Here is a 19145-nt window from a genome sequence, read left to right as displayed (position 1 = left end):
CCGGCCAGATATGCATCTACGCTGCCTTCCAACATAAAAATACTTCAAATTACTAAATGGTTTTCACTGACCTACTACGTTTAAGCCCACCAGCAAATTTTCTACTTTCCTCTCCTCCCAAGTTTGTATGTATGTATGTATGTTCCAGAGCGCTCTTATCTCGTCAATCCAAATCCAACTGCAATCTAGTTCTTGAAATTGAAATCAGGTGTGAGTAAAATTCCGGTCCCAGACAAACCCTATAAATCTCACTCCAGACCCTCTCCCTGAGATACATTTTTTTGTTCATGAGATCCTTACCCAAAATAAATGCTCTTTCACCCACATAAAAACAGCCACTCAACCATATGAATGTGTACTATTTGTAGAGAATATTTTAGAACCGAGTATATCAATTTGCCTTTGGACTGGTAGGGTTCAGAAAAAGAGCTTTTCTACCCTTTCCGAATTCCCTTAAAGACATCAAAAATGAATAGGAAAAGTTATTGATCCAAACCTCTAATAATCAATCCCAAACGAAACCAGATCGGACCATAGCATGTATAAAAACCTTCAAGTATTCTTTCATTCATTATGTCTGATGTGTACCTCCTTCTCCATTATCACAACAAAACACACTGTATTCTTAGATAACATTCTTGCTTTTATGCACAGCCCTTCTATTAGAAAGGTCATTTATTCTTGTATGTTAATACACATTTTTTTTTAAGTCAAACCAAACAAATCTGTACACTTCTAATCCTTGCTCTCAGTTCCCACAAACAGAGTACTAGACATGATTACTACAGAGCCGTTGAACAAGTTACTTACCTTCTGTAACACTTTCTGGTGGGTATTCCAACAGAAGAGTCCTCACTGTTTGAATTTCCCCAGATGCCAGAACGGATAAAGAAACCTTAAAAAAATGCTCCCATTTTTGGTCTGGGGTACCCAGTCAGAAGGGATGGGTCAACGAGAGCATGCCTATGGTACCTAGCAATGGAATGACTTACCCAGAAAAACCTAAGAGCTATTAAGGCTTCATTGTACAATAACAAAGGCATTGAAGTTAAAGTGCCAAGTTGCAAGATTTCAGTAAGTAGATGTGCCTTACTTTCCACAGTTGGAACCTGCAGTTATAGTCAAGGGGCAACATATTATTAGCCTCCTACTCACCATCCTGGTTATGAGAAACAATCTCAAATTCTTGCATGGCATCTGAATCAAACATGGCATGAGATGTGTTGAGGCAGCCACTGTCGAAATGTCCTCCCACCCCATGGGCTATGGATTAGTCCTTTCATAATGACACACTAAGCCAAGATCTCTGCTCTGGATCAATGACTCTAATCTAGTTTTGATCTGGAACTGGCCTCTCTGGAGACAGTGCCTAACCGGCCAGAATAGACCTTCGGCAAAGGAGTTAAGGTGTGAGAGACGTTTCCAGGCTAGACTTCTTGTGCTTGCATAGCGACTACGAGCACTACTGGCCCGGATTTTGAAGCTCAGCAACATACAACTTAATTTCCCACACACTGATGGGGTTTAGGTGCATCAGGAAACATCTGAAGTAGGACTTAATCATGCTTGTATCAGACACCAGAAGCATAGGTCTCGCAGGTCTTTAACAGACATCTACAGCTGCGGCACGGCCGGAAGACCGACACAAAAAACAGTTTGGAAGATCGGGAAGACCCCATAAAACTTCAGGGAGGAGAGCGCCAGATCGGGTTTGAATGGTGCAGAAAAGAAAGGAATAACTTAATCTTGCAGAGGTGATGACTTTATATGATTCCGCATCCTCACTCTGGAAGCGGAAAGAGGTCGCTGTTGAATCCAATGACAGTAACTATTAGCACACAGGAGCAAATGCTAAAAATAATACGGCCCCAGACTGGCGCCTGGAGGAAGTGAGAAGTTGAGTTATCTGCGATTAAAAGTATCTAACAGAAGAAGTACATGCACAGACAAGAGGTCAGCCAGTGCCACTTTGGGCTAGCTCCGCACACATTAGAAACACTTGGAGATTTATCGAAAGCAGGCAGTTTTGGTCCTACTATATCTGTTTGCTGCAAACCACATTGTATTACCAGGCACTGCTGGGAAGCTTTTCGATATAGTGTGCAAAGAGGTTCACCACCATCTTAAATTCTTACTAATGTTATATCCCTTCAAGTAATAATGTGTGTGATTTAAAGCACAACCCCACACTCTGCTGCTTTCAAGTACTGTAAATAAAAGATCTTACTATAACCTAATGAAGATATACTCACTTTCCCGATCAGAGGCGAACAGACGGCTAAGTCAGTCGTGATGAGATTCAAAATAGTGAGCTGCTGATCATCAACTCACTGCAACATCCTGCTGGCTCAGACTCTGTAACTTCTTTACTGCCTTTGACTCCTGCAGCCTTTTGTTCTTAGTTCACCCCAACCTTTATTCCCTCAGCCTATGGCAGTGTTTTGATCTGTTCCTTAGACTTTCAGTCCCTGGCAGTGACCACCTCTCTGCTCAACTCACTCCTTTCCTACCAGTACACCAATTCCATCTCTCAATATTCCCTGAGGCGCTAGCTGTTTTTTACTCCCTCTGCCATTTATTGCAATTAATTTCCAATAATGGTTTGCTGAAATAGGACTTTCTCAGTTAATAGAATTTGGTTTCCTCATTAATATTCACCTGCAGCTCTAAGCAATGCTTCTGCTTCTCAGAGATTTGGCCAGAGAGAAGCTTTTTCTCATTCTGTAACTTCTCCATGGACAAAGTTGGCCAGTCTATCTTCAGCTCCTCACAGCGAGCCTTCAGCTGTAAACAGAGAAATGATAAAGGTCCATTGATATAAGCAGACTGGAAACCTGGAACAATAGCTTTAAAAACAGGAGGGAGGTCAAATGTGCACAAGTTTAGAGCAGCAGAAACCTTTATTGCCGTAGAGCAGGAATATTAAGCATCAGCCCCTGTATATTCAGACGTGAGCAATAAATTAGAGCAAAACGAGACCATAGAGAACACAAAAAAAAGGGAGCGCTAGTAATCAACCAGATAAGAGACAAACTGCCCTGTTTTAACATGCGAAAAGGCAAATACTGTCAACAGGTAAAAAAAAAAAAACAGGTGCGATGGTACTCGGAATGCTGCAGGATTAAGGTTTGGTATTTACTAAAGAGGGAGGTGGGGGGGGGGGGTGGTAAAGCTGTATGTAGGTGTATTCTCCCCTCCATCTACCCATACGTTCTGGCTTTAAGCAGCGCAAAGATATCAGGGTCTGTGGAGGAGTGGTCATCAGGATGCTGACAGCCTAGTTCTGGCACCCGCTTATCTTAAGGGGTTGGGTGGGGTATCTGGGAGTCTGGGAAAAATGTAGGGCATCACCCAAGGTTGCCTATATGGCTTTTGAGGTGGAGCCATTTCTATTCTTGGACCGACCAGGGTTTGGGCTTGTGTTCACAATGCGTGGAGGGACTCTGGGTTTGTTCTCCTACTGTCTTGTGTAAGAAATGTTGGGTATTTGCCTAATAAGGGAAAAATATGGTATTCAAATTTGGATTAAACAGCGAATGATGGGCATAGTGGTGCAGTGCTAATACAAAATACTAGTTGAGAAAAATTAAGATTTTTCTATTTACTCAATTAACAAATCATTTTGCCTTCAGCTTCCAAAAGTAGGGTCAAAATAATACCAGCCCAGTCCCTTATTAGGAGGAATGAGTGCAAGGGGCAAAACAGGAGGTTTAGAAGGGCAACACTTTATCATTTTTAAAATAAGCACTGATGCAGAGGAAGGATGGGTCAGTCAATTCAGAGGTATACTCACAAGCTGTAAGCTCTGATTTCTGAGAGCACCATTGTCCTTCTCTAGCTGACGCGCCTGCTCCTTCAGCTGCTGGTTATGTAGAGAGATCTCCTTCTGGGCCTGAATCAGGTCGCTGTACGTTACAGCCTTCACTCCCAGCTATGGAATTAACAATGAGCGTTACATGAAGAGAGATGGAGGAATACACATAATTACATTTTGTAGCTTCACAAAACAGAACAAAGTGCAAAATAGAAAATGGCCTGTAGAAGGTGCAGAGTGGCTTCAAAAATTCCAACCACACTTGGAAGAACAGTCCTTCAAACTCTGACAAAAACAGAGGTTGAAGAGAGCATCACTTTCCCAGTGCCATTCTTCAGCCCCTTTCACAGAACATTGTGTACGTTTAGTTTTTTTTTTTTTGTTAAAGCAAAGCACTCTATTTTACAACAGGATCTAATACTTTTTGAAGCCAAATATTGGACTAGGGCTCATACTAAGTTGGAAGGCACCTAAAAAGGATACGGTTTAAACCAACCTAGTCTACCTCTTCACTTCCATGATTGCCCACAACTAACCAGACATGGCCCTGTTACTTTTTAGGTCTCAGCCTGCGTAGACAGCGCTTGCGCAATCTCGCTGGGGAGATCTTATGTTTTTCAGAGTGGGGCTTGAACCCGCCCCTCTTCTCCATTGCCTGGCTTCCTAAACGGAGGCCAGCCATTGGAGGAGAGGGGCGTCTGTCCATTTAAGCCCAGTCTTTTTGGGATTCGGGGGTGTGTTTTTTAGTTTCTTTCTCTCCCCTTCCCATTGGCTGGAATTTTACATTCCAGCCAATGGGAAGAGGAGATAAAGAAAAGCACGCCCCGAATCCGAAAATGACGGTGCGTTTTTCGGAGGCATTTCTGCATGACCTCGGAGAAACATGGTGGTGTCATGGCAGAGCTCGCTTGTTGTCGCCAGCAATTCAATGAAAGGGGATTCGACCTGCATTTTTTGTGGGGAAAACTTCTCGCTGCAGCCCACTGCCTCGAGTTTTTAACACATGCTTTTGGAGGGGCGCCCAGCCCCCTAGACAGGTGATGGGCGTTCTGGGCGCTTTCATGCTCGGGTCCTTGGGTTTCAGCCTGGTCTGATCTAAACAAAATATGCTGAAGCCCCGACAGGTGCGCTCCTGAAGCCGATAGCAGCCAGGGGAGCAGGAGCGGGCGAGCCTGCTAAGAGGGAAGCCGGCCAGCATACTCCTCCGAGCGGGCCACTCGCTGCAACCCGACCCCAGCGCCTCTCCCCGAGGGATGGTACTGCATTCCCCAGCCCCCGGAGCCTTCTGCCAGCTCCCCCGCCCAGAGCCTGCCTTCCCCTGCAGCAAAAAGTGCAGCCCAATACGATGAGGACCTGGGCTTGGATTTTGCTGATCTGCGTGTGCCACCTGCTCTTTGCTTTTCCCCCAGGTAGGGGTCAGGCCGGATTCCTGCATGGTCATGCTGCAGCAGCCTTGGAAGCTTTGCTGCAATGGAAACTGCCTGCTGCCCCCACAAAGCCTGCACTCTGTATTAGAAGCGCACTTTCCAATTGCGTTTACCGCGTTTGTTGCTCGTGGGATTTCAGATCTGGAATTGCAGTCTGGCTGGCGTGCTCTGTTTTTACGCCCCCTAAAAAGTTACGTATTGTAATTTTTCCAAAACTGGATTGTTGAAAATAGCAAAGTGCATTTGCAGGTTTTCTGTTAAACTGGGAGCTATATATATTGTTACACAGGAAGCCTATTAAAGTTCAATGTAGCGTCTATTTTCTTCATCAGATGAATTTATTTGGTATAATGAAGCTTCTGGGATACAGTGAATTGTGGAAGAGTGTTTTTTTTACATCCGTGTTTGACAAGGAAATGCACACGTGAAACCCAGAAGGAGGAGGGCGTTATGCTGTTTTCACTTTGATTACTGCAGACAGAACAGTGTCCAAAGAAAAAGCATTTGGATGGGTCTCGCTGGCATAGTAACACCAGCGGTACTTGAGTGTGTGCGTGGGGGCGGGAGGGATAAGGGGTACAGGGGCGCACTCGTTGCAGGTTGGTATAGTCAGTAACAAATAGTTTCTCACCTGTCGGTGTAGTTTTGCAGCTTGAAGATCTTTCTGGATTCACTATGCTGTGCATTATTCCGCGGTCTAGTGGTTGGGTCCGGAATCGGAGTCTTTTCTCTTTTTTTTTTTGTAGCCCAGGTGGGCGTCGACGTCCCACCTTTTGGTGTCCTTCCGTGACGTCGGCACGCTTCCTGCGGAAGCTCCCAACCTTGGGCGTCATCTTAGGATTCTTTTTTTTTTCCCCTCGTTTGTGTTTTTGTGAATCCTTGGCAATGTTCAAGTAAGTTATTCAATCCGCTTTGTCGTTTAAGGTATCTGTTTCAGTATTGACCTGGTCTTTTACCACCTGATTCTCCAGCCTCATCTTTCTGGCGGAGGTGGGTGGGTTCACTAGTGAATCCAGAAAGATCTTCAAGCTGCAAAACTACACAGACAGGTAAGAAACTAAGTTTCTTACCTGTCTGTGTAGTTTTGCAGCTTGAAGATCTTTCTGGATTCACTATGCTGTGCATTATTCCGCGGTCTTGTGGTTGGGTCCGGAATCGTAGTCTTTTCTTTGTTTGTTTTTTTTTCTTTGTAGCCCAGGTGGACGTCCCACCTTTTGATGTATTTCCGGTGACGTCGGCACGCTTCCTGCGGAAGCACCTACTCTTGGGCGCCATCTTCGGATTCTTTTTTTTCTTGTGTTTGTTCTGTTACCGAAGCAATGGCAATGTTCTAGTAAGTCATTCACCGCTTTAACCTTCAAGGTTTGTTTGTTCAAGTAATTGTCCATGTTTTCAACCCCCTTCCTCTCCAGCCTCATCTTTCTGGCGGAGGTGGGTGGGTTCGCTAGTGAATCCAGAAAGATCTTCAGGCTGCAAAACTACACCGACAGGTAAGAAACTATTAGTTTTGCAGCGTGAATCTTTATGGATTCACTATGCTGTGCATAGACTTTGTTGCGGTTTCTCATTTTTGTGGCGGCTGGGTGAAAGATGAGCGTTGGTTATTGAATATTTGTTGAAGCACCTTTTGTCCGACTTGTGCTTCCTTGTTCATCTGTATATCCACGCAGTAGTGCTTTGTGAACGTGTGCACTGAAGCCCATGTTGCCGCCAGGCATATGTCCTGAATGGGTGTGTTGGCCAGGAAAGCTATTGTTGCTCCCTTTTTCTTGGTAGAGTGGGCCTGTGTCCCTCCTGCCAGTTTTTCGCCTGCCTGTTTGTGGCAGAATAGTATTGTCTGTGATATCCATCTTGCAATTGTTCCTTTAGTTACTGGTTTTCCCATGAAACTCTTTGCGAAGGAAACAAAGAATTGCTTTGTTTTCCTGTGTTCCTTTGTCCTTTCAATGTAGTGCATGACAGCCCTTCTGGCGTCTAGGGTGTGAAGAGCTCGTTCAGATCTTGTTGTCGGTTTCTGGAAGAAACTTGGTATTTGTATGGTTTGATTCATGTGGAACCCTGACACCACCTTCGGCATGAAGTGTGGGTCCGTTCTCATTACCACCCTAATATTGTTCATTTGGATGTAGGGTTCCTGTAACGTTAAAGCCTGAAGTTCGCTTACCCTGCGCAGCGAGGTGATTGCTACCAGGAAAGCTGTTTTCATTGTTAGCCTCTCTAGGCATGCTTTGTGAATTGGTTCGAAAGGATGTTTCATCAGTTCTGTTAGGACCAGGTAAGGTTCCATGCAGGTGGTGGCACCCTCTTTGGAGGCGCAATCCTCTTCGCTCCTTCCAGGAATCTTTTAACCACTTGTGAGGTGAAGAAACTCTTACACGTCTCCCCTCTTGTGTAAGCGACTATTGCTGCTAAGTGAACTCTCAAGGAGGATGAGCTTAGTTTCTTGTCTAGTAGGTGCGTGAGGTATCTTAGTACCGTTGAGTCCCTTTGCATCTTATTGTGCAGCTTCTCTTTCCTGCACCATAGAGTGAATCTCTTCCATTTTGATACATAACACTTTCGCGTGCTGGGCCTTCGTGCCTCCCGAAGTACCCTCAGGGTGCTCTCTGGTAGTTTCAGATGCGCAAATTCTATGTCCTCAGGAGCCACGCTACCAGGCTCAGGCTCTCTGGCTCTGGGTGTAGCACCTGCCCGTTTTGCATGGAGAGCAGGTCCTTTCTCCTTCCGAATCTGTGGGGTGCGCTCTGTGCCATCTCCATGATCTGCGAATACCATGTCTGCCTGGCCCACTGTGGTGCGACCAGTATCAGTGTCATGTTACTCGCTCTGCACTTGCTGAGGACTTTGTGCATCAGCGGTATCGGGGGAAAAAGCGTAGGCAAAAGTCCTCGACCAGTCTATCCATAGGGCATTCCCCAGGGACCCCTGCCCGGGCAGCCTGGATGCGAAGCTTCAGCACTTTGCATTTTGGCGTGTTGCAAATAGGTCCACCGACGGTGTCCCCCACCTGTCGATTAGCCTTCTCATCTCCTGTGCATTGCCGATGTCTGTCTGCTGAGCCAATCTGCTTCTACGTTGTCCTTCCCTGGCAGATGTATGGCTAGCAGGTCTATGTTGAGAGGGATGGCCCAAGCCCATATCTCCTGAGCCATCTTCGAAAGCGTGGCCGATTGTGTTCCACCCTGCTTGTGGATGTAGAACATCGCTGTTGTGTTGTCCGTCTGGATCAACACCCTCTGGTTGTACAGTTTTGTCTGGAAGGCTTTTACACAAGTTGGAAAGAGGGGACCCCTACAACCTAGTGGTTTGCTAATCGTAGGGATTGTACAGACATGAATTGAAAAGGAGAAAATAGCAAACCAATTGATGGTATTTACGCCCTTGTTACAACCTCATTTTACATAATCATTACTTGAACATTAATAATTCACTTAGACAATAACGTATGCAAAATATATGATTTTATTTTTCTAATTCTTTTGTTTCATTTTTAAAAAAACTTTTTTCCATTTTTTGACAAGGATTCATAGAATAACTATAATAATTCATACCAGTAACAATAAATAACATATAATACCTCTTGTGAACAAACATGCAACAATATACAATAAATATATCAAATATTGACATATGTTCCCTTATGTGTTTTATCCTTGTCCATGTAGGCACTTGTTGTACACCTGTTTGTGTAAAAAACGAAATGACGGTCACCTGATGAAGGCCTCAGGCCGAAACGCGTTGTGTCCCACTCTACCGCATTTTGCCTTCATATAACTTTCCACCGACCGAACATATCGTAAAGCACCTTGTCTGTATTTATTGTATATTGTTGCATGTTTGTTCACAAGAGGTATTACATGTTATTTATTGTTACTGGTATGAATTATTATAGTTATTCTATGAATCATTGTCAAAAAATGGAAAAAAGTTTTTAAAAAAATGAAACAAAAGAATTAGAAAAATAAAATAATCATATATTTTGCATACGTTATTGTCTAAGTGAATTATTAATGTTCATGTAATGATTATGTAAAATGAGGTTGTAACAAGGGCGTAAATACCATCAATTGGTTTGCTATTTTCTCCTTTTCAATTCATGGAAGGCTTTTACAGCAAGGAAAACTGTCTTCAACTCTAGGAAATTGATGTGTTTTACCGCATCTGCTGGTGTCCACAGACCCCTCACTGAGTTTCTCCATGTGAGCTCCCCATCCCTTCTGGGATGCATCTGTGGTGATGGTCACCGTTGGCGGCGTTATTGGCTTTCCCCTTGTCAGGTTCTCCATGTTCCACCATGCCATTTTTTTCTGCACTCGTGCGTTACAACCACTAGATCCTCCCAACGCCCTGTTGCTTGTGACCATTGCTCTTGCAACCACTCCTGTAAGGGTCTCATGTGCAGCCGCACATTTGGCACTAGGTGAATGCATGATGCCATCATGCCCATGATCTTGCTCGCTGTTCTCACTGTCCGAGCTTGCCCCCTCTGGTAGAGCTTCGTCTCCTTCACCAGTGTAACTGACCTCTTCTCGCTTGGGAACACCTTGCTCTGTACGGTGTCGATCTGAGCTCCCAGGAAGATTTTTATTTGTTCTGGTTCCATTGAGGATTTCCCTCAGGATATGGAGAATCCCAGGTCCATCAGTGTTCTTGTCACTTCCTGTGCATGCTCCTTGCATATCTGGTATGACCTTGCTTTTATTAGCCAGTCGTCCAGGTAAGGGTATCCGTGTATTCCATCCCTTCTTAGGTGTGCTGAGACTGTTGCTAGGCACTTTGTGAAGACCCTTGGCGCCGACTTTAGACCAAACGCTAGGGTTGTGAACTGATAGTGGTGTTCCCCTACGGCGAATCTGAGCAGATGTTTGTGACTTCTGTTCATTGGTATGTGCAGGTAGGCATCCATTAGGTCTATGGTGACCATGAAGTCTCCTTTTTGCAATTGAGGGAGCACCTCTTGTAGGGATGTCATTTTGAATTTTTGCGTTCTTATGAATTTGTTTAAGAACCTTAGGTCCAGGATGGGTCTCATTGTTTCGTCTACCTTTGGCACCAGGAAGTACGTTGAATACACCCCCCTGTTCCTTTCTCTGTAAGGTACTGGGGTTCTATGGCTTGTTTTCGCAGGAGCTCTCTCGCTTCCTCTTGGAGTAGCTGCAGCTCTTTCCTTGCTAGTTGCCTTTTCTTTGGCTTTCTGCTTGTTGGTGTCTTTTCCAGTTCAATGCAGTATCCGAACTGCATGATGTTTAGAACCCATTTGTCCAAAGTTATTGCCTTCCACTCCTGGAAGCAATGTTTTAGTCTTCCTCCCACTGGTCTCACATGCACGCAGGTGCTTAGTGCGCTTGACCCCTGCGTGTTGTCCTTGTGCCTCACCCTGGGAGTTCTTATTTGGGTGGGCACACGTTGCCTGACCAAGGCAATTGGCGGGGGGTTGCAGACAGCCCCTCCTATTCTGGCCACGTCTATTGCCTCTCCTGCGAAAGGACTGGCCCCTCTGCTGGTATTGCCAGGACTGCTTTTGTTGCCCTTGCTGTGTTTGGTTCTCCGCCTGGTGGGATTGTTGGAACGCCTGGTGCGATGTTCCTGGCTGCTTACCACCCCTGCCGTTAGGCCTTCATGATGGGGTGCCCCTTTTCGACCCTCTGACCTGCAATGCCCCCATGGACCTTGCTGTCTCATTGTCTTTCTTTAGTTGGCTGAGCTTTTTGTCTACTGGGGCCCCGAACAAGGTCTGTCCGTTGAACGGGGTGTTCAGGATGCTGTGTTGTACTTCTGGCTTGAAGCCTGACACCCTGAGCCAGGCTTGTCTTCTTTCTGTGATGCCCATCATCATGAGCCTACTGGAGGTGTCAGCTCCGCCCAGAGCTGTCTTGATGCAAGAGTTTGCCACATTCTTCCCCTCTTCAACTAGGTTATCAACTTGCCCAGTTCCTCCATGATTTGGTACTGATGCCTATTTAGTAGTGCGTTGGAATTGGCCATTCGCCAGTGCATCGCGGCATTCCTTTCAATCCTTCTCCCTACCAAGTCCATCCTCTTGCTCTCCTTGTCTGGAGGTGGCCCTGAGGTAGTAGGCACATTAGCCCTCTTCCTTGCCGTGGCAACAATGATTGAGTCAGCTGAGACCGTGTCCTGGATATAGGCTGGGTCCTCGGAAGAATGTTTATACTTCTTTTCAGTCCTTGGGGTGACTGCCTTGCATGTAGCCGGTTCCTTGAAGCCTTCTTTCCCTTGTGCCATGACACTTTCCAGCATTGGCACGTACTGGCTCCTGGTCTATGTGGGGAGCAATGTCTCGAGGAGGAAGTCAGCCTTCTGCTGCTCTTCGTCGAGTTTCACCTTGAAGACAGCCGCTGCATTCCTGATGACTGTGTTGTACACCCCAATGTCATCTGGTGGCGAAGGCCTCGAAGGATACGTGTTGACGCTTTCTTCAGGACTCTGTGTCGACTTCTTGCCAGTTGATCTCCTGACTTTCCGAGGTCGCCGAACCCAGGAGCGTCCTGCGGTCGTAGTCGTCCTCATAGTAGTCGAAGGCGGCCTCGTCTTAGTCAGGTTTGTCGAATGTTTCGACATTCTCCGACTGTTCCTCGACTTCATCCTCTTCCTCCTCGTGCACCTGTGGCTTGGGCTTCGTCGGGATTGTGTAGTCTTTCATCCTGGCGTCGAAATTCTTTTTTCGTTGTAGGATGTTTTCCATCTCGGCTTCGAGACGCCTCTTCTTCTCCATTTCGACAGTCAGATCTGCGTCCAATGGTTCGGCCGGTCTCTTCGGCGGTAAATTCGGCGCCGAACCTATTTTCGGCGTCGAAGGTTTCGGCGCCGAGCTTCTCTTCGGCGTCGGCGCTGGGGCCTTTTAGGGTCCTTCTCCCTCAGCGTCGGACGTTCCTTTTCGGAGACGTTTTTCGACGGCTTTAGCTGTTCTTAAGCTCTCAGCGCCGGGGACTCCTTCTCAGAGGATCCGCTTGGCCTGGGTTTAGGTGCGGGCGCCGAAGCTTTCCGCGCCGGCGCATTCGAGGATTTTCCCTCGATCTTTCGAGACTCAGGGTCTCTCAGGGCTTTAGGGGCCATATTGTCTCCTACCTTCTTTGGAGTCTTCATAATATCGGTGTCTACGACCGTGTAGCCGTCGTCTTCGGTGGCGTTGTCTTCTTCGCCTGAATATAGGCCCAGGTCTCGAAGGGATGGAGGCTGGCCCTTGCCCTGCATCGTGGCGTTGGCTACTCTCTGTCTCGCTCGAACTCTAAGAGTTTTCAGCATAAAGGCGGAGCAGGCGTTGCAGTCGCTGCTTCGTGGTCTACCGGTAGGCAGAGGTTGCAAACTGGGTGCTGGTCCTTCTGCGCATACTTGTGGTGGCAATTTGCGCAGAACTTGAAAGGAGTCTTGTACATCTCATGCGTTCAGGGGGCACCCTGCGCTCGCATTCCTCAATGGAAAATTGAAGTTCTTGAACTTCCTTCCCTCCTTCGTCGATCTTCTCGATGATGTAGTCTCCTGAAGTCTTCTCCAATGTTTTTCGTCCAAAAACTGCATGTTTTCTTCTTTTTTCTCTCGGGAACGATCCATTCCCAACCGCAGAAAAAAGAATCTGAAGATGGTGCCCAAGAGTGGGTGCTTCCGCAGGAAGCGTGACGACGTCACCGGAAATACAGCAAATGGTGGGACGTCGACGCCCACCTGGACTACAAAAAAAAAAAAAAAAAAAAAAAAAAACATAAATACTACGATTACGGACCCAACCACAAGACCGCGGAATCATGCACAGCATAGTGAATCCAGAAAGATACACGCTGCAAAACTATTCGTTTTGCAGCGTGAATCTTTCTGGATTCACTATGCTGTGCACAGACTTTGTAGCGGTTTGTTACTTTTGTGGAGGCTGGGTGGAAGATGAGCGTTGGCTGTTGAATATATGTTGAAGCACTTTTTGTCCTACTTGTACTTCCTTGTTCATGTGTATATCCACACAGTAGTGCTTAGTGAACGTGTGCAGTGAAGCCCATGTTGCCGCCAGGCAAATGTCTTGAATGGGTATGTTAGCCAGGAAGGCTATCGTAGCTCCCTTTTTTTCCTAGTTGAGTGGGCATGCGCCTCCTCCGCAAGCTCTTGATCTGCTTGTTTGTGGGAGAATTGAATCGTTTGTGCGATCCATCGTGCAATGGTCCCCTTTGTTACTGGTCTACCAGGAAACTGCTTGCGAAGGACACAAAGAACTGTTTTGTCTTCCTGTGTTCCTTTGTTCTTTTGTATGTAGTGCATTACTGCCCTTCTAGCCTCTAGAGTGTGGAGTGCCCTCTCTGCGCATGTGGTTGGTTTTTTGAAAGAAAGAACTGTTTGGTTGATGTGAAACCTCAACACCACCTTTGGCATAAAGTGTGGGTCCATTCTCATCACCACCCTATCATTGTGAATTTGGATGTAGGGTTCTTGTAGCGTTAGCGCCTGTAGTTCGCTCACACTTCGCAAGGAGGTGATCGCCACCAAGAAGACTTTTTTTATTGTTAGCATTTGCAGGAAAGCCTTATGAATCTGTTCAAAAGGCGCCTTCATGAGCTCTGTCAGGACTAGATTAAGGTTCCATGCTGGTGGTGGCATCCTCTTAGGAGGCGCGATCCTTTTTGCCACTTCCATGAATCTCTTTACTATCTTTGACGTAAAGAAACTCTTGCCAGTCTCTCCTCTTGTGTAGGTCACAATTGCTGCCAAGTGTACTGTGAGCGAGGATGAGCTTAGCTTTGCCTTCAGCAGGTGCGTGAGGTACTTTAGCACTGTTGACTCCCTTGTCATCTTTCTGTGTAGCTTCTTCTTGCTGCACCATTGTGTGAACCTTGTCTATTTCGCCAAATAGCACCTTCGTGTGCTAGGCCTCCTTGCCTCTCAGTACCCGCAGGGTGCTCCCCGGTAACCTCAGATGCGCGAACTCGGTCTTCAGGAGCCATGCTGCTAGGCTGAGGCTCTCTGGTTCTGGGTGTAGTACCTCTCCGTTTTGCATGGACAGTAGGTCTTTTCTTCTCCCGAACTTGTGGGGTGCACCTTGTGCCATTTCCATTATCTGTGAGTACCATGTCTGCCTGGCCCATTGTGGTGCCACCAGGATCAGAGTCATGTTGCTGGTCCTGCACTTGTTAAATACTCTGTGTATCAGGGGTATCGGGGGAAAAGCGTAAGCAAATGTCTTCGACCAGCTTATTCATAAGGCATTCCCCAGGGAGCCTTCCCCTGGTTGCCTGGAGGCAAAGCATTGGCATTTTGCATTTTGGTGTGTTGCAAATAGGTCTACAGCCGGTGTTCCCCACCTTCTGAATAGCCTTAGCGTTTCCTGTGCATTGAGCTCCCACTCGTGGGACGCCGATGTCTGTCTGCTGAGCCAGTCTGCTTCTACATTGTCCTTTCCTGGTAGATGTATGGCTAGCAGGTCTATCTTTAGTGGGATGGCCCATCTCCATATCTCCTGCGCTAGATTCGATAGCGGCGGAGATTGCGTTCCTCCCTGCTTGTTGAAGTAGAACATCATCGTCGTGTTGTCCGTCTGGATCAACACTCTCTTGCTGTACAATTTTGTCTTGAAGGCTTTCAGGGCGAGGAACACGGTCTTCAGCTCTAGGTAGTTGATGTGTTTTTGACCGCATCCGCTGGAGTCCACAGACACCTCACCCTGAGCTTGCTCATGTGCGCTCCCCATCCTTTCTGGGAAGCGTCTGTGGGGATGGTCACCGTTGGGGTTGGTGGTGTTAGAGGTTTTCCCTTAGTTACGTTCTCCATGTTCCACCACGACATCTCCTGCACTGTGTGCATTACAACCACTAGATCTTCCCAACTCCCTGTAGCTTGTGATCATTGTTCTTGCAGCCATTCTTGGGATGGTCTCATGTGGAGGCGTACATTTGGTACTAGATTTATGCATAAGGCCATCATGCCCATGACCTTGCCCGCTGCCTCACTGTCAGGGCTCGCCCCTTCTGGTGGAGGCGCGTCTCCTTCAGTAGCGCCTGTGTCCTCTTGTCGCTGGGGAACACCTTGCTCTGCATGGTGTTGATTTGATCCCCTAGGAAGACTTTCACTTGCTCTGGTTCCATAGAGGATTTCCCCCAGTGAATGGAGAAACCCAGGTCCATCAAAGTCTTTGCAACGCACTGGGCATGTTCCTTGCATGTCCTGTGTGAATTTGCCTTTATTAGCCAGTCGTCCAGGTAAGGGTATACACGTATCCCTTGCCTTCTCAGGTGTGCTGCCACAGCTGCGAGGCACTTGGTGAAGACCCTTGGTGCGGATTTTAGTCCGAACGCTAGGGCTGTGAACTGGTAGATTTGTTGATGGTAAATCTGAGCAGATGTTTGTGCCGCCTGTTCATCGGGATGTGCAGGTAGGCGTCTTTGTGGTCTATGGTGGCCATGAAATCTCCGTCCTCTATCTGGGGAATGACCTCCTGTAGAGATGTAATTTTGAACTTTTGTGTCTTTATGTATTTGTTCAGGAACCTGAGGTCCAGGATGGGTTTAGTGTTTCTTCCACTTTTGGTACCAGGAGGTAGGTGCAGTACACTCCCTTGTTCCTTTCTTGGTATGGTACTGGTTCGATGGCCTCCTTTTGGAGCAGTTCCTCCGCCTCCCTTTGAAGCAATTCCAGTTCTTTTCCTCACTGCGCTCTCTTTTTTGGTCTTTTGTTTGGCGGTGTCCTTTCCAGTTCTATACAGTATCTGAACTGTATGATGTTCAGTATCCACTTGTCTGATGTCATCTTCTTCCACTCTCTGAAGAAATGACTTAGCCTGCTCCCTACTGGTGTTACATGTTCCATGGTATTTGATCCGTGTAACCCTGTGTTGGTCCTCTTGTGTCCACCCTGGGAGGCGTTGTGCGGGTGGGCACATACTGTATGACTGCGTCACTTGAGGTAGCTTGATGGCCTCCTCTTTTGTTCTGGCCACGTCCGTTTCCTCTTCCGCGAAAGGAGTGGCCCATTTGCTGGTTGTGCCAGGTTTGTTTTTGGTGTCCCTGCTGTGCCTGGTTATCTCCCTGGTTGGACTGCTGGAAGGTCTGGTGCAACATTCCTGACTGGTTTCCCCCTTCCGTTAGGTCTTTGTGAAGGGGTACCCCTCTTCATTCCTCTGAATTGCAAGGCCCCCATGGACCTTCCAGTGTCGTTTTCCTTTTTGAACTGGGTGACTTTGTCATCCACCGGCGCACCAAACAGTGTCTCCCCATTGAATGGGGTGCTAAGAATGCTGTGCTAAATCTCTTGTTTGAAACCTGAGATCTTGAGCCAGACTAGTCTTCTTTCAGTTATTCCCAACATCATCAGCCTGCTGGATGTGTCTGCTCCATCCAAGGCTGTTTCGAGGCAAGCGTTCACCACATTCTTCTTCTCCTCCACGAGGTGTGCGGCTCTATGTTGGTACTCTTGTGGGAGGTGCTTCGTCAGCTGCCCAATTTGGTCCAGGATTTGGTACTGGTGCCTATTCAGTAGGGCGTTTGAGTTTGCCATGCGCCAATGCATTGCTGCATTCCTCTCTAACATTCTCCCAGTCAGGTCCATCCTCCTGCTTTCCTTGTCTGGTGGTGGCCCTGATGTCGTCTGCACATTTGCCCTCTTCTTTGCAGTCGCCGTGATAATGGAGTCCGCCAGGACTGTCCCTCTGATGTACGGGGGATCTTTCGTGGAGTGTTTGTATTTCTTCTCCGTCCTCGGCGTAACGGACCTGCATGTCACTGGTTCCTTGAACGCCTCCTTCCCCTGAGCCATGACACTTTCATGCATTGGGAGATACTGGCTCCTGGTCTGCGTGGGGAGTAGGGTCTCCAACAGGAAGTTAGACTTTTGTTTCTCTCCGTCAAGTTTGACTCCAAACACCGTTGCCGCGTTCTTGATCACCATATTGTATGCCCCAATGTCGTCTGGCGGCGAAGACCTCGAAGGGTATGTGTCTACGCCCTCTTCTGGACTTTCGGTGTCGAGGTCCTGCCATTACAGGTCCTGTGTCCCCGAGGATGCCGACCCGAGGATCGTCCTCTGGTCGTCGTCACCCTCCTCATCATAGTAGAAGTCTTCATCCTCTTGATGTTCTAGAGCAGTGGTTCCCAAACTTTTGACTCCTGAGGACCCTCATTGAGTCACCACTAGAAGCCTGGGACCCCCCAAGCAATTAGTACGAGTTAAATTTCAAACATTAAAACAGTAATTAGAAAAAAATACACACGTGTGCACACAAAACAAATACTGTAAATACTAAGGATTTTGGGGCCAGATGTACAACCATTTCATTTAGCGCCTCGCAATTGGCGACACATTGCGATTGGCAAATTGAGAGTTGCTAAATGAAATGTACAACAGTGTGTTTAACACTGTTTGGGATTCCCAATGGGGTCGCAAATTGCGAGGTTCATTAATATTAATGAGCCTCTTGTAATTTGCGAGCCCATTGGGAATGCCAGCCCTCCCAGCGATGGCGGCCTGCTGGGCTCTGCAGGCCACCATGTCTCGGACTACTTTTAAATAAAGCAGTTTTAAAAAAAAAATGCAGCCTGTTTACCATACATTTAAAAAAAAAAAAAAAAAATGAAACGTTTTTGTTTCATTTACTAAGGGCAGGCAGAGGTCCCTGGGACCACTGCCTGCCCTTAAAAAAACATTTTGCATGCATTTGCAAAGGGGAAGGGGTCCCCTGGGGATCCCTTCCCATTTGCGAATGCATTACCATCTACTTGAATAGGTGGTAATTGTGACTTTTGCGACAGCAAAACATTTGTACATGGTTTTGAGACTCGCTATTTGGAAGGGAATGCCCCTTCCAAATAACAAGTTGCAAAACCTATTTAGAGAGTCGCAAACAAATAGCGAGATTGGCAAAATAGGCTATGTTCATGGCCCAATAGGTTTTTCCATGCGCAAACGGGTTTGCGAACCCGTTCGCGCATATAAAAACAGATCGTACATCTGGCCCTTAGTAATTTATATTGAAGTAATAGCCCCTCTGTCACATGTATTTCATTTGTTTTATAGCATCTCTCATACCATTGTAGGATGTGAGAGCACTTTACATCACACACATATAGAGACATTGAATCAGACATGTAAATAGGTGTGTATATAAAATGTTTAAAGAGTGCTTGGTCTGGAAAAGCCCAAACTCAGGATTCAAAACATAACACAGTGGCTAGCATTGACTTTAACATTAAAAATGTATTTACACCCAAATATATATCTTTTTAGCAGCATCAGGATAATGAATAACTGGGACAAAATATAAGTTACTAACTGGTACCATGCAGTTTGCAAGCAGATCTTTGATGACAGTTTATAGGTCCCTCTGCTAGATTACGATTGTCACTTATGAAGTGCACAGTAACAAAAGGAACTGACAGAAGCAGTAACCATGAACCTAGGCACATAAAATACTGCTTTTTAAGATGCATGTTACATGGTCTTATCAATAGGTACATTAACCCTCTGTGCTACATTAGTTAAATCAAAACTGCCATTGAACAAAACTCTCCTTGCTCTCCAGCAGGTACATTAATCACTGGCATTCTCTTGACACTTATTGTTGCTGGAAAGCTGCTGATTATACAAGAAACGTTTCTGTGCTTTTAAAACCGTTGCCTACGGACCCCCTGTGAATGTGTCACGAACCCCTGGTGGTCCGCGGACCACAGTTTGGGAAACACTGTTCTAGAGTTTCTGGGCTTTTCTGCGGCCTCAAAATCCTCCTCCTCTTCTTCTACTTAGACGATAACCGGCGGTGCTTTCGACGGAATCGTGAACTGTTTGAATCGTTCGTCGAACTCCTTCTTTCTTTGTAGGATGCTATCCAATTCGGCCTCGAGCCATCGTTTCTTCTTTTCGAGTTCGGCCGCCTGTTCGGCGTCGGACTGTTCTGCTGGTCTCTTTGCCGTGTATTTCGG

The 19145-nt window shown here is 46.7% G+C and overlaps 1 protein-coding gene across 2 annotated transcripts in view; it reads right to left on the bottom strand.

Annotated features, from left to right (window-relative positions):
- Nucleotides 1-19145, bottom strand: part of DOT1L (DOT1 like histone lysine methyltransferase) — a 293403-nt gene that overhangs the window by 78807 nt on the left and 195451 nt on the right. For both annotated transcript variants that reach the window (XM_086947182.1, XM_086947181.1), the window contains exons 18-19: nt 3794-3931; nt 2659-2784 (exon numbers count right to left, since the gene is read on the bottom strand). In XM_086947182.1, coding sequence (XP_086803308.1) covers nt 2659-2784; nt 3794-3931 — 264 coding nt within the window. The remainder of the gene's footprint in view (nt 1-2658; nt 2785-3793; nt 3932-19145) is intronic.

This window comes from Lissotriton vulgaris, chromosome 12, assembly GCF_964263255.1.
Source record: "Lissotriton vulgaris chromosome 12, aLisVul1.2, whole genome shotgun sequence".
Lineage (NCBI taxonomy): Eukaryota > Metazoa > Chordata > Amphibia > Caudata > Salamandridae > Lissotriton > Lissotriton vulgaris.
The sequence above is the reverse complement of the archived record's forward strand: the minus strand, read 5'-3'. Positions and strand labels throughout refer to the sequence as shown.